Below are 14,546 nucleotides of genomic sequence, written 5' to 3' on the forward strand. Positions count from 1 at the left end.
TGTCTTAAGAGTTAGTTCAAGGCTTGGTCATCTTGCTGCTACTGTTTTTGCTACCTTGCAGAAAGGATAAGAATGCAAAATGTATCAAAACTAAAAAAAAAAAAAATGTTTTGCTTTTTTAATAGAGAACGAAGAAACAAAGAGAAGCCTCTGCGCACTTTGATCACCCCAGAAGGAAGAGTTTTAAATGTAAATGAAGCCAAGTATGTAAAAAAGATATAATTCATGAACCATTTGAATTGGTTAAATAAAGGGTGGGCAACCCACTGCCTGGGGCTGCAGGTGGTCTCTAGCACTCTACAGTTTTTTTAAAGAACTAATAAATAATATAACATGTTAGTTGTTTCCTAGGAACAAAATAGATGCTAAAGTTTAATAGCCTAGACGAGGAGGAAAATATCACATTTTTCCAATTCCCTCCCCGCCCCATGTTTAGATATTGAGCATTTGTTTCAGAGCTCCAAAATATCAAGATGGTGGCCATAACTGCATGATCAAAGCCCTAACCCTTTTGTATATGTGTGTCAACATTGCACATAGGTTCAAGAAGCAGGACTTTGATCACGTGCTCATGACCACCACCTTGACTTTTTTTCAGCCCTCCCCTCTGGATGCTACTGAACTCTATACTCTGTCCGATATGGTGGAAGAAAAAATGCATTATTTGTTATACTCAAAGTGTTTTTCTGGGTAATTTACTGTATGTTTTATATATGGCTCAGATATCTTTCAAATGTGTTTCATTTACTGTAAATATGATTTCAATTACTTTAAAAAATGGGGTGAATTTTTGTTCCCCTTGCTACAGGAAAGTCTTTGATCTTTCCCTTCCCATGGCCTTCATGAATATTTTTTTCTTTCTCTCAAACACCACATTGTTAAGGAAAAAAAAATTAAACAAAATGCAATTTTCAACCAAAAAAAATTCAGTTATTTATACAAACTAGATTAATGATTATCAATTATTTTGTGTTCCTTGATGCTAGCTTATTAATTCCTATGATTATCACACTTGCATATAAATTACACAATTTAAAAATATATTGCCAGAACATGCCTCAAGGAATTATTTAGGAATGTTTTTATTTTATGGAATCTTAGGCTGTTCGTGCTTTTATTGATTGTAAACCATCTGGAGTCTGGTGTTTGAGGTACTATACAAATATTGTAATAAATAAATACAGAGGTTTGCCTCATGTTTTTCTAATTCATGCATTTGATTCTGATGATCAAGTTCAAGTGGAAAATAGATTTTGGGGATTTATATATGTAATTTGATCTCTGAAAAATGTCAATTCACTCATTTCTAATTACTCAGTGCTGCAAAACTTTGTGTCCCATATAATCATTGGATGTCAAGTTAGGTTTATGTGTTCGATCACAATCCATTTTCCATCTATATGTAATCAAGAGAATCATTCAACTAATTTTCTGTGCTAAAGAAAGCTTTGGATATTTTCCTTAAACATTCCAGGTCACATAGCAGTTAACTTTGAAATCGAGCTATGCCGAATCAAAGGTAATAACTGTCAAGCTGCCCACCAGTTTCATTTAACTTGACAGTAACATTTTAAAATTCTCTAGCATTCATGGAGATGTTTAAATTCATGTTAAATTTTTGAATTACAGAGATAAGATCAGCCATGGTAATAATATCATTTAGCTTGTTTGCATATAAAATACTGTGGGTTTTGCTTTCCTTTGCTTTTTTGCTAATTTGCACAGTACAGCAACAAAATGTTAAAAAGAAAAAAGGAGAAAAGACCTAGTCCCTCCAACTCTGAGAAATAAATACTGAAAATCAGGTGCACATACAATTTGGGATAGTAAATATAAATACCTTTGTAACCTTAAAAAACCAAAGTTTTTAAAACATCCAAATTCTGTACTGTGCTTTTCTCTAGGAAAACATTTGCATAGAAGTAACCCATTACTTTGTTGAGAGAGTTATCTTCTATTCATCCATCTATCCATTCTGTAAAATAGGTTATTTTTTTCCAAATACTTTTTCCAAATAAGGAGGGGAGAAACGAGGAACAATTGATTTCCCTAAGGCTATGCAGGTGCAATACTGTATATGACTGTGGATTTTGTACATAGTGTGGTCACTTGTCCTTATAGCACCCCTTCCCTCTAGGAACAGCATACCCAGCACTCTCTTCTATGATTTTTTTGCACAACAGTAACCCTGTGAGATTAGGTTGGGCTAAGAGAATGACTGGCTCTAAGTCATCTAGCAAGCTTCCATAGCTGAAGTGGGCTTGAATGTGGGTATCCTTGGGTCCTATTCCAACATCTGAATCACCAGACTATGTTGGTTCAGTCAGTGCCATTTTTCTCATATTGATGTTTTGTCCACCCAAGGGCCATATTTTACCCACATAAGAAATTAAATAAATACATTCTGAAAATTGAAACAGTTCAGAACAGCTCTAGGAAGGGGCCGTGCTTTGTAAATCGGAGCTCTTAAATTTCATCCCTTAGTAGCAAGTGATGGTAAGACAATAGAGCCCTTGTCTAGAAACTAGAATAGCTCAGATCTAGTGCAGGGTTAGATAGTGTTTTCTAACCAGGACTTTCTTTTAAAAAAATTAAGCTCCAAAGACATTTGTTCTGTATTATCTACCTAATGAGAGGGAGGGAGGGAGGGAGGGAGGGAAGATGCATGGATAATAATACTAAGATTAGCCCACTTAATCAGTTTTTTGCCAGTAGGTGTCTCTCTTTCAGCGCAAATGTGTAGCTTTGAATTACATGGACCTTATGTCAAGCATCCCATCATGTTTCAACTTAAAAACAGCCGTAGATTTTAACATTATTGGGTTTTTAGATTTTGCAAACCTATTTTGGGAAGCATGTGTATCTTGCTAACTGCTAGATCATGTCATCTTGAATAATAAAACCACAATCATTTGAAGTTTTGATACTGCACTTCATCCAGTCCAGTTTATAATGTGCAGACCTTGCTGCTGTTATTGCTAGGCTTCCTTTCTCCTTGGAAGATGACAATGAAAACAACCAGTTCATCCTGGATCTCGCTGTTTACAGGTCAGAAGGATTTGTTTTATTTGCTCCTTTGCTGAGATTGTTTCGGGAGGCATGTCGATTTTGATTTGGCTGTTCATTCACAGCCGAAGAGTATAAGAAACGCCCTGCTGGGTTGGACCAACATCTAGTCCAGCATGCTGTAATCTGGGAAAAGTATTCAGGAAGCTCAACCATCTCTCCCTTATGCTGTTGTCACTAGCAATCCATGTTTAGGCATGAGGTCTTTGATACTGTCAGGACTAGTAGCCATGATAGCCCAGTCCTCCATGAATTTGTCTAATCCCCTTTATCTCAGTGGGTACAGTAGGTAGCAGCCCCTTCCAGAATTTAACTGTGCACTGTTTAAAAAATTATTTCCCTTTCTCAGTCTTCTGTCTCCCAACATTTAGTTGCAGTGGATGACTCAAGATATAATACAGGAAGGGAGAAATAAAAAGGTATATCAACATTTACCATATTGTGCAGGTTCTTGTATACCTTGCTCATTTTCTTAAGTCCCCAAACCCAGTGACTTAATCTTTCCTTTGGGGAAGCAGACTCATGCTTATAATTATGTTGCTCTTTTCTGCCCTTTGTCAAGCTGTACAATATTCATTTTGAGCTGACAGAATTTTTTCATATAAACCAGAGAATGGGATTAAAATGATCACATGGATTAGAATAAACTCTACAAAGTGATTGTATTCTACTTTTTTTTCCTAAGACATATGCCAGTATTGGGGGAGAAGAAGGAGCATTTACATCTAATGAGGTTAACAAACAGTATTGCTACCACTCCAGTCAAACTCATACCCCTCCTGGTAACTTAAAAAAAAACAAAAAGTGTGGAAATCCTATCCCCTTTTATCTGTTTGTCCAATAGACTAATGAGCAGAACTTCATCAGCAGGTTTGTTACAACAGCTGTACTCATCTTACGTGTTGATCAGGTTCACTGTTACACAAGCTAACATTTCAGCCGTTGGCTGTCTTAATGCAACATATGGAATCAATCCAATTTTCTAGGTTTGCATGGCACACAGAAACACAAACTAGCCAACCGTTGTTATGGTTGTGTGTGTTGTGTGTGAACCCATCCAGTTAGTAGGTTTCTGTTTTATGGTTTATAGTTAAATAAAACTTGGGCATAGGATAGTGGGTGAATTAGTCCCATGCATGTATGTAAGTAGGTGACAGTTTTTGAGTGAGAAAATAGCAGGATAGAAATCAGACATTTCTCTCTGCATGAAGGCTGTGGCACAAAGGTGTCTGCAGAGGTGGGAATCAACAGCATCAAAATAGTGGGCACAACCAGAGCAATTAAACCCCACCCCTTTTTACATGAGAGTGATGCATACAATCCATGTTAAAAAGGAGTGGGGCTTAAATCATTTGGTTTCACCCTCCATTTTGACAGTGTTGGCCCTCCCCGCAGTGGGCACCCCTCCTGTACCAGTTTCTTTTATGGGGATCATGTATGATCTCTGGGCTCCTATTTCTCCTCGCTACTCTTGTCTCAGTATAAAATCTTCACCATCATAATATGGGGTTTCTGGACTCTTTGTTGTTGCAAATTGTAGAGTATCATCAAAAGTAAAGATGTTTATTATTTTCAGTGGGTCAGAAGAAAAAGGGGGATTGAGACTATTAGTTTTCTTAAGGACTGAGTGGCAAAAAAATAATCTTGCAATAAATAAAGGTTGTATTAGATACAGGTTGCACACAATCTTCTGAATGATGTACCTGTGTGTCACTCTGCTTTTTGATGGGAACAGAGGGAACAGAGAACTGCTAAACTTAATGCTGCCCCCCTCTCTCTCAGACATCTGGACATCTCCTTCCTCAATGTTGATGTACAGCCTACTTATGTCCGGGTAATGATCAAAGGAAAGGTTAGTATTCTTTGTTGTTGTTGCTTTGAGTCTTTTTTTAAAGCCTATTTCATTTGGATTTGTTTTCACTTTATGATGTTGGCCTTTCTTTTGGGATGTAAGGAGGCCGGCTTTGTTATTCTGACCCTGCTTGGTTGTAAGAAAGACATCTAAGAGGAGGAGAGATGATCATCATGTACAACAGTCTTTCTTTTCCTGGGGCCTTCCAGATGTGTCAGTTTGTGACTCCTCAAATGCACTAGTCAGCATTGTGTGAAGCCTATGACAGTTATGGTCCAAGCAATTTTGAGGGTACCAGGCAGAGCAGAGCTGATGGATAGAGGGGACAAAGCTGCATTCAGAGTAGGGAGCAGCATGCAGCTAAACAGTGAGGGAAATTTGCAGAGGTTACAAAGCAAAAAGAAGTGAAACCCAATGCAAGTCAGGTCATGGACAAGCAATTGCCTTCAACACACTTGCCCACGCAGACCATCAAGATGGTGGTGGTAGTAGAGAAGGAAAGGCAGGCCCAGGTATATCCTTCTGGTGTCTTAGTCTGAAACTGCTAGCTTTCATGGAGATTACCACAGATTTGTCTCATGAAGAAGCATGTCATTTTGGGTGCACTTGTTCTAGTCTCAGCACATTTTTTTGCTCCCCAGTCTGGATGCTTGAACTCATCAGGCCTCAGACTTAATTTCTAAGGGGTATTGCTTCAGTCTCATCCAGCTTTTGTTTCCAAGATATGCTGTGATGGTCTCAGAAACTGTGTGTAGAGAGGTATGGTAAATGGAAGGAACATGATCCTAATAATGTTTGAAACTCTGGAAGGTTGCAGAGAAGTGGGTTCCCAATCCATTTGTCTGAGTTCACAGATAATGCTTCAAAGAATCACACCCGCAAGTCAGTACCTAGATCTTAATACAGGCATAACATACTTCATTTGCTTCCTGTTAAATATAATTTTATCTAATATTTTTTAAAAAGCTTTCTCTGAAGTTAACTGAGAAAAGTATTAATCTTCAAAGGTGAAATTCATAGTAGACCAGAGCCTCCCTCCCTCTCCTACTATGTTTGCTTTAACCCTTCTAGATTACACTTCTTTCATTTTCGGTTTTAAAAATCCTAGTACTATGATATTATTAAAAGCAGAGTAAAAATTAAAAATGAAATTTCTCCTTCGAATCAACTTCATTTCCTGGTGATTTCATGGACATGTCCATATAATTATTTTCCAACTAAAATGGACTAACATAATTATTCTCATTGTATCTTAATATCTTAAGCACACATTGTAACTTTTAGAATAGAAAAATCACACTTTTCAGTGACAACACAGAAGAAATCCTTGTCCATGTGTTTGTGGGACTGTCTTATCTTGCCTTATCTATCTGCATCTCTCTCTTTCCCCCACATGCACATACACATTCTACTTAGGGTGTAAATTAAAATTCTTTAAGGTGCAAATCACCTGATTAAAATGGCATTCATTTATGCCATCAGAGAGTATAATTCCATAAATCCTCTTGGATTAAAGTCATGTTATTCATATTATTAATTATTTTCTAATTGGGTCACAATTTTTTTTATTGTTGATTGATTGATTATGTGCCATCAAGTTGGTATTGAGTGTTAGCAACCACTCAGATTTTCTTCAGAATACTCTGTCCCCAACCTGGTCCTTCAGATCTTCCAATAATGCACTCATTGCTGCTGTCACTATGGCCATCCACCTTGCATTGATATGTTGCATCATCATAACCCCTCCAAACTAACCTTAACAAATTTAAGGTTTTTGAATTATTTCTGTGTCAAAGCATGCTAGCATAGTCCATTGTTGTAATGGTATATGGGAATGACCTTGGGAGACAAGAAGAACACCTGTAGCCTAGACAACAATCTGATAAACGAAATCTGGGCCCGAAGGAGGGGGATGGAGAAAGCGTCTCAGAAGGGACCCTCCCTAGTTTTGGGAGAGTAAAAGTAAGGGATGGGAGGGTACTTTCAGACTTGCAAGCTTCTGTTAATGTAACTTTACAATAAGATAGAGTTAGTACTCATGGTTGTGCTTCTTGTCTGAGCTACCTCAAAGGGCTAACACTTGTTGATATGTTTGATTTTTTTAAAGGTATTTCAACTTGTGCTTCCTGAAGAAGTGAAGCCAGATAGCAGCATTGCTAGAAGATCTCAGACTACTGGACATTTGGTTATCAACATACCAAAGGTGGGACAAATATTTAACAGAGATATTAAAGTGCAGTTTAAACTTTGACCTATTTACCCAAACATCCTTCTTACTTACTCTGCAAGTTTCTTTTGGGAGACTGAAGTTCTCATACCTGTTGTAGGATCTTCTCTAATGTAATGGCCAAGCCTGACCCATATCTCACCTGGGAGATTTTATATGCAATATAGGACCCTGCCAATTCAGGTCTTTTCTGAGAGGATACCTCTATTCTTTGCCTGGAAGACTGCAGTGCTCGTTTGATATTCTACCAGTCTTTCCTGGAATATTGAGGCCATTTCACACAATTGTCTTTGAAAAGTTGTAATTTTGCATTCCTAGTGTAGGGTTGTTGGTGTCTGATAATTTCAATGAACTAGTTGTGGAGGAGTGGTTCTCAGAAATGCAGATACCAGGGACTCTGTTTGAGAAGTTTTTGGATACCAAAGAAGTGTAATACCACTGAATGATTGTCTCCCCCTGTAATTATGGTCTTTTGCCCAAAAGATAAGCTAGCCAGAGAAATCATTGGGAGCATAATTTCTGAACATCACAGAGCACAGTTTGGTTGATTTGACTTACTATTTTATCATGTATGACACAATAAAAAAGGCAGGATCCTCTTTGTGATCCTCTTCATCACTGGAAGGCTTCAAGAGGTGCCTTTAAATTTCATAAATCATTTTAAATTTCATAAAACTTAAAAAAGGACTATTCACCCAGCTGGCTTCCATGCTGAAGGCAGGATTAGAACTCATGGGCTCCCAGTTTCTACCTTGGTGCCTTTAACCACTGCACCAAGCTGGCTCCCTTTGTGGGTTTTAATGGCTGCATAACACTTGTTCTACCACTTGTCCTGTTTTTTATTCTGTTAATTCAGGGATGGGAAACGTTCAGATACTTCATAGTATAATGTCTAAGTGAGTATTTGGTGAATAGTAGGAAAGGTCAACAGTGTTCCTGATGAAGGCCGAGAATCCAGTAGGCCATTAATATTTTTCTCTCCTGGATGATTTCCTGCAAGGCTGATGGATCAAAATGCTATTCTTCTCTTTCCACTCCCCATCCCACATGGCTTACTGTAAACTCCAGTGTTGTTGTTGTTTAGTCGTTAAGTCGTGTCCGACTCTTCGTGACCCCATGAACCATATTGCGCCAGGCCTTCCTGTCCTTCACAGCCTCCCTGAGTTTGCTCAGTTTCATGCTCATTGCTTCAGTGATGCTATCTAACCATCTCATCCTCTGCCGTCATCTTCTCCTTTTGCCTTCAATCTTTCCCAGCATCAGGGTCTTCTCCAAAGAGATCTCTCTTCGCATTAGGTGACCAAAGTATCTGAGCTTGAGCTTCATTATCGATCCTTCCAATGAGCAATCAGGGTTGATTTCCTTTAAGATTGACTGGTTTGACCTCCTAGCAGTCCAGGGGACTCTCAAGAGTCTTCTCCAGCACCACAGTTCAAAGGCATCAATTCTTCGGCGCTCGGCCTTCTTTATGGTCCAGCTCTCACAGCCATACATTACTACTGGAAAAACCATAGCTTTGACTATGCGGATCTTTGTCGGCAAGGTGACGTCTCTGCTGTTTAATATGCTATCTAGGCTTGCCATAGCTTTCCTCCCAAGGAGCAAGCGTCTTTTAATTTCATGGCTGCAGTCTCCGTCTGCGGTGATCTTGGAGCCCAGATAAATGAAGTCTGTTACTGCTTCCATTTCTACCCCTTCTATTTGCCAGGAATTGATGGGTCCAGATGCCATGATCTTAGTTTTTTTAATGTTGAGTTTCAAGCCAGCTTTTGCACTCTCCTCTTTCACCCTCATCAAGAGGCTCTTTAGTTCTTCTTCACTTTCTGCCATGAGGGTGGTATCGTCTGCATATCTGAGGTTGTTGATGATTCTCCCTGCAATCTTAATTCCGGCTTGTGATTCTTCCAGCCTGGCATTTCTCATGATGTACTCTGCATATAGGTTAAATAAGCAGGGTGACAGTATACAGCCTTGTCGTACACCTTTCCCTATTTTGAACCAATCGGTTGTTCCATGACCGGTTCTAACTGTTGCTTCTTGGCCCGCATACAGATTTCTCAGGAGACAGGTAAGGTGGTCTGGTACTCCCATCTCTTTAAGAATTTGCCACAGTTTGTTGTGATCCACACAATCAAAGGCTTTTGCATAGTCAATGAAGCAGAAGTAGATATTTTTCTGGAACTCTCGTGCTTTCTCCATGATCCAGCGAATGTTGGCAATTTGGTCTCTAGTTCCTCTGCCTCTTCGAAACCCAGCTTGTACATCCGGTAGTTCTCGGTTCATGTATTGCTGAAGCCTAGCTTGTAGGATTTTGAGCATAACCTTGCTAGCATGTGAAAACTCCAGTATTGGCTATCTTTTGATGACCAGGGCTGCCCTTAACAGGGTTTTTTTCTCTAGTAGGGGAGAGGTGTTTTTTTAATTGTGTTAAGTCTGTTTTAGGGTTTACTGTACAGTTTTCATGTTTCCTATCTGAAAATGCTAGAAAACCTACCATTGATTTTGGTTTTGGGTCATTGTAGTTGGCGAGGGCTCTGGGCATGGAAAAAAGCAGCAGGAGGCCCCGTGCTGCCTGGGGGCCTTAGATTGCTCCCCTCCCCCCCCCCCCGTGCTGACAGAAGATATTATAGCATTGTGTGCTCCTTTGCTGCTCCTTCCTTCCTTCCTTCCTTCCTTCCTTCCTTCCTTCCTTCCTTCCTTCCTTCCTTCCTTCCTTCCTTCCTTCCTTCCTTCCTTTTTTTGAATTTGTTCTTGAACATTTTCAGAAATGTGATTCCATATCCAAATTACATGTAGCCAATTTCCTTCAGTTTTCACCATCTGTTTTGTCTTGCTAGGTCTCTTATTAATTCAGATAGTGCATCTGCAATGACAGGTTTGCAGCCTCATCAATGGCTGGAACCGTGCCTGAATTTTATTCATTTGAGCAACATCCACTTCTCCAAAACAAATTTCATTTAAAATCTGTGTCTATTAGTTTCAGAATAGCACTTTTGGAAATGGTTGTGAACTTTTAGAATCCTTGCAGATATTTTAAAGATTTGTGACAAATGAATTGAATATTAAAATAGTTGTTGATTTATATTCTTTTCACATGTAGAAGGAAGCTTATTCCATTTTTTCTGTACTATCATGGGGTACATGTATTGTTTTCCACCCAGAAAATATGCCAAATGCATAAATCCCAAGGGGAGGTTTTGTGAGGGAACAACTCTCATGGGGCTTTGCCTTTGAGAAATCACTGAAGAATTTCTCCTTCCAGGGAAGAAATTGTCAATGTGGTTTTTTCTGCCCATTTTAAGGAGTGTTTTGAAAGGCCATTTGTGGCCAGCTTAATTATTAAAGGTTTTTTTTTTGTGCTTTCAATCTAGACTCCCCCAAGCATGCTGGTATTTTCTTCTACATTCTTGTGGTCCCATTTTTACTACAAGCTTGTTGAACTTACAGTTGAGCTTAGTGTTCAAAAGGGATGATGTTAAAATGGAAAAAAAATAGGCAGAGAGGCTGCTTTGCAAAATCAGCTGAATTTTTAACAGGGGTGAGATTTTAATCTGGACATTATGATTTCTAGCACAGTCTTACTCCTACAGAAAAGCCAAGGAATAAGAGACGTTATTACTGATGCATGCTGGATAATTGAGAAGGTCAAAGAATACCAAAAATAAATCAATATATGCTTCAGTAAGAAAGGCCTTTGATTGTGTCAGCCATGTCAAGCTGTGAAATGTCCTTAGGAAAATGGGAATCCCAGAACATCTTTTTATCCTCATGCAAAACTTATACACAGGGCAGAAACATGGCAGAACACACTTGTTCCATGCTGACAAGGAGTAGCCAAGAATGTATACTCTCCCCTTATTTATGCAACCTACATGCTGAATATATATTGAGGGAAGCTAGATTGGAAGAAGATGAGCATGGTTTTAAAACTGAAGGAACAAACATCAATAACCTGCCCTATGATAATGATATAGATAGTCCTCATTTAGCGACTGCCTCGTTTAGCAACCATTCAGTTACAACTGTGATGAAAAAGTAACTTTGTGACCAGTCCTCATATTTACGACCTTCACAGGTCTGTAAAGCAAAGGAAAGCTGAAGTAAGATCATAAGCGCAGGCACAGTTTCACTTAGTGACTGCTTCATTTAATGATCAAGTTGCAGGTCCCAACTGTGGTCACTAAACCAGGACTACTTGTACTACTGTAATAGCTCAAAATGTGAATAACATGCAACCTCTGCCAATGAAAGTTAAGGACCACCATTTAAAAATGGGACTAATATTAAATATAAAGAAGACCAAACTAATCACAACAGGAACAGGAACCACCCTTAAAATTGTCAAAGTAGTAGGTAACTTTTCTCTTTTAGGATCAATAAATGAACAAGCAGGCAAGAAATATGCCACTAGCCCTTGGTAGAGTAGCAGTGAAAGTCTTAGAAGAGCTATTCAGATGCCATGATGTATCTATACCTAGAAAAATCAGAATTCTGCAGACAATGATTCTACCTGTGATACTCTATGGAATGAAGCCAAAGTTGGACCTTGAAGAAACTGGATAGCAAGACTATTGGCTCTTTTGAACTCTGGTGCTTGAGAAGATTCCTGAGAATACAGCGGGTAGCCAAGAAAGCCAACAAGTTGAAAATAAGGATCCTCGTATACAGGTATCCAAATAGAGAATGTGGTCAATTGTTGTTGTTGTTCAGTCATCAAGTTGTATCCAATCCAAATAGAGAATGTGGTCAATCCAAGTAGTTTATTGATCCAGATCTTTAAAAAAAAATACAGGAAACGCTGCCCCATATATTTGCTTTTTAAAAATAATATGCTGTCTTTGCATTGTGCTGGTTTTTCAAAAAGGCTAACAGCTCTGTTTAAAAGTATATAAAAAGTATATAAAATTCAACCATATATTTATAAAAAAAATCCCCTCTCACCCCTATGGGTGGTATGCATCTTCCTCAATCTCGGGTCCTCTACCAGAGCCCTGGGAGTTTGAGGGTTCTGTGCAGTACCTTAGCTGTTCCTAGCACTGCACTCTTCTGGAAAAGAGAGCTCTGAAGTCGTTCCTGGGAACTGTTGGAACCACCCTCCCAGCTTAGGAGTCATAGCCCCGAGTACTGCTACCATCACTGGCACCACTTTGGCCTTTACTTTCCCCATCCTCTCTAGTTCTTCTTTTAGGCCCTGGTACTTCTCCAGCTTCTCATACTCCTTCTTCCTGATGTTGCTGTCCCATCACCACCGCTGTCTTCTGGTTCTTGTCTACTACCACGATGTCTGGTTGACTGGACAGTACCTGCCTGTCCGTCTGGATCAGGAAGTCCCACAGGATCTTAGTCCTGTTATTCTCCAGGATCTTCTGTGGAATCTCCCATCTGGACTTGGGAGGGCCTAGCCCATACACTGTGCAGATGTTCCTGTACACAAAGCCAGCTATTTGGTTGTGCCGTCCAGTGTATGCTGTTCCTGCCTGCATCTTACAACCTGCCACTCTGTGTTGGGCTGTCTCTGAGGCACCTCTGCACAGTCTGCACCTTGGGTCCTGTCTAGTGTGGTAGACCCCTGCTTCTATGGATCTGGTGCTTAGTGCCTGTTCTTGTGCTGCTATGATCAGTGCCTCAGTGCTGTCTTTTAGTCCAGCCCTTTCCAGCCACTGGTAGGATTTCCTAATATCAGCCACCTCAGCTATCTGTTGATAGTACCTCCCATGCAGGGGCTTGTCTTGCCATGGCACTTCTTCTGCTTGAACTTCTTCCCATGTCAGCTGCTACCTCAGGCATTCTCTCAGCAACTCATCTTTGGGTGCAGTCTTACTGATGTACTCCTGGAAGCTCTGGGTTTCATCCAGGACAATGGCTTTGACACTCACCAGACCCCGCCCGCCCTCTTTCCAGCTGGTATACAGTCTCTGGGTGTTGGATTTGGGGTGGAAACCTCCATAAATTGTGAGGAACTTCCAGGTCTTCAGCATTGGCAGCTTCCATGTCCTCCTTTGGCCAGCTCAGTATACTGGCAGGGTATCTGATGACTAGCAAGGTGTACATGTTGATGGCATGGATCTTGTTCTTCCCATTGAGCTGGCTCTTCAGGACATGTCTTATCCTTTGGTGGTACTTGGAAGTTGCTGTCTTCCTTGCCTCCTCATTGTGGTTCCCATGTGACTGTGGGATACCAAGGTACTTATAGCTGGTCTCTATGTCTGCTCTGTGGCCCACTGGTAGTTCCACTCCATCAGTCTTAACTACCTTCCCTCTCTTTACTGTCATCCTGCCACACTTCTCCAGTGTGAATGACATCCCAATGTCCTCACTGTAGATCCATGTCAGGTGGATCAGTAAGTCAATGTCTCGTTTACTCCTAGCATACAGCTTGATGTCATCCAAGTAGAGGAGACGGCTGATGGTAGTTCCATTCTTGAACTTGTATCTGTATCTAGTCCTTGGGATTATCTGGCTGATTATGATTATCTGGGGGTTCAAGCCTATGTAGAACAGCAGTGGGGACAGTGCATCACCTTGCTATATGCCGCACTCGATGGCCACTTGTGTGAGCCATCTTGAGTTGACTTCCAGTGTTGTCCTTCACAGTCCCATTGAGTTCTTGAGGATGGTCCTTAGTGTCCTGTTGACTTAGTATAGTGCCAGGCATTCACAGATCCATGTGCGTGGTATTGAATCGTAGGCCTTCCTGTAGTCAATCCAGGCTGTGCTCATATTGGTCTGTCTAGACCTTGAGTCTTGGGCAACTGCTGTATCCATGAGCCACTGGTGTTCTGAGCCTCTGGTATTGTTCCCAATGGCCTTCTGAAATGTGCTCATGTACTGGCCCATGTGGTCCTGTAGCTTGGCAGCTATGAAGCCTGATAGGACTTTCCATGTTGTGGGGAGGCAGGTTATTAGCCGGTAGTTGGATGGTGCTGTTCCCTTGTGGGAACTCATATGTACAGTGGAACCTCGGTTTACGAACTTAATTCATTCCGTGACTCTGGTCGCGACCCGAAGCAAATTTTCCCATAAGGTTCAATGTAATTACTGTTAATCCGTTCTGGCGTGGAGGACAGGGAGGCGGCTATTGCTTGGAGGGAGAGTCCCCCTCCCTACGACCACGTGTCAGGGGTGGAAAATGGCCGCGGATCACGTGTCAGGGGCGGAAAAATGGCCACGGATCACGTGTCAGGGGTGGAAAAATGGCCGCGGACCACGTGTCAGGGGCGGAAAAATGGCTGCGGACCGGGTCATGGGAGGGAAAATGGCCGCGGATCCTGTTCGTAACCCGAGGCGGAGTTCGCGAACCGAAGCAAAATTTTGCGGCCGGAGCTGGTCATCACCCGAAAAGTTCGTGAACAGAAGCGTTCGTAACCCGAGGTTCCACTGTATATGTATATATATGATATA

The 14,546-nt window shown here is 40.7% G+C and overlaps 1 protein-coding gene across 1 annotated transcript in view; it reads left to right on the forward strand.

Moving 5' to 3' along the window:
* DNAAF11 (dynein axonemal assembly factor 11) overlaps positions 1-14,546 on the forward strand; it is a 42,611-nt gene that overhangs the window by 14,294 nt on the left and 13,771 nt on the right. The window contains exons 7-10 of the mRNA XM_025165346.2: positions 126-203; positions 2,983-3,048; positions 4,849-4,918; positions 7,026-7,121. Of these exons, the coding sequence (XP_025021114.1) occupies positions 126-203; positions 2,983-3,048; positions 4,849-4,918; positions 7,026-7,121 (310 nt within the window). The remainder of the gene's footprint in view (positions 1-125; positions 204-2,982; positions 3,049-4,848; positions 4,919-7,025; positions 7,122-14,546) is intronic.

The sequence above is a fragment of the Python bivittatus genome, unplaced genomic scaffold, assembly GCF_059951505.1.
Source record: "Python bivittatus isolate LINGU-HERP-01145 unplaced genomic scaffold, Pbiv_v1 ctg000590_np1212, whole genome shotgun sequence".
Taxonomy (NCBI): Eukaryota; Metazoa; Chordata; class Lepidosauria; order Squamata; family Pythonidae; genus Python; species Python bivittatus.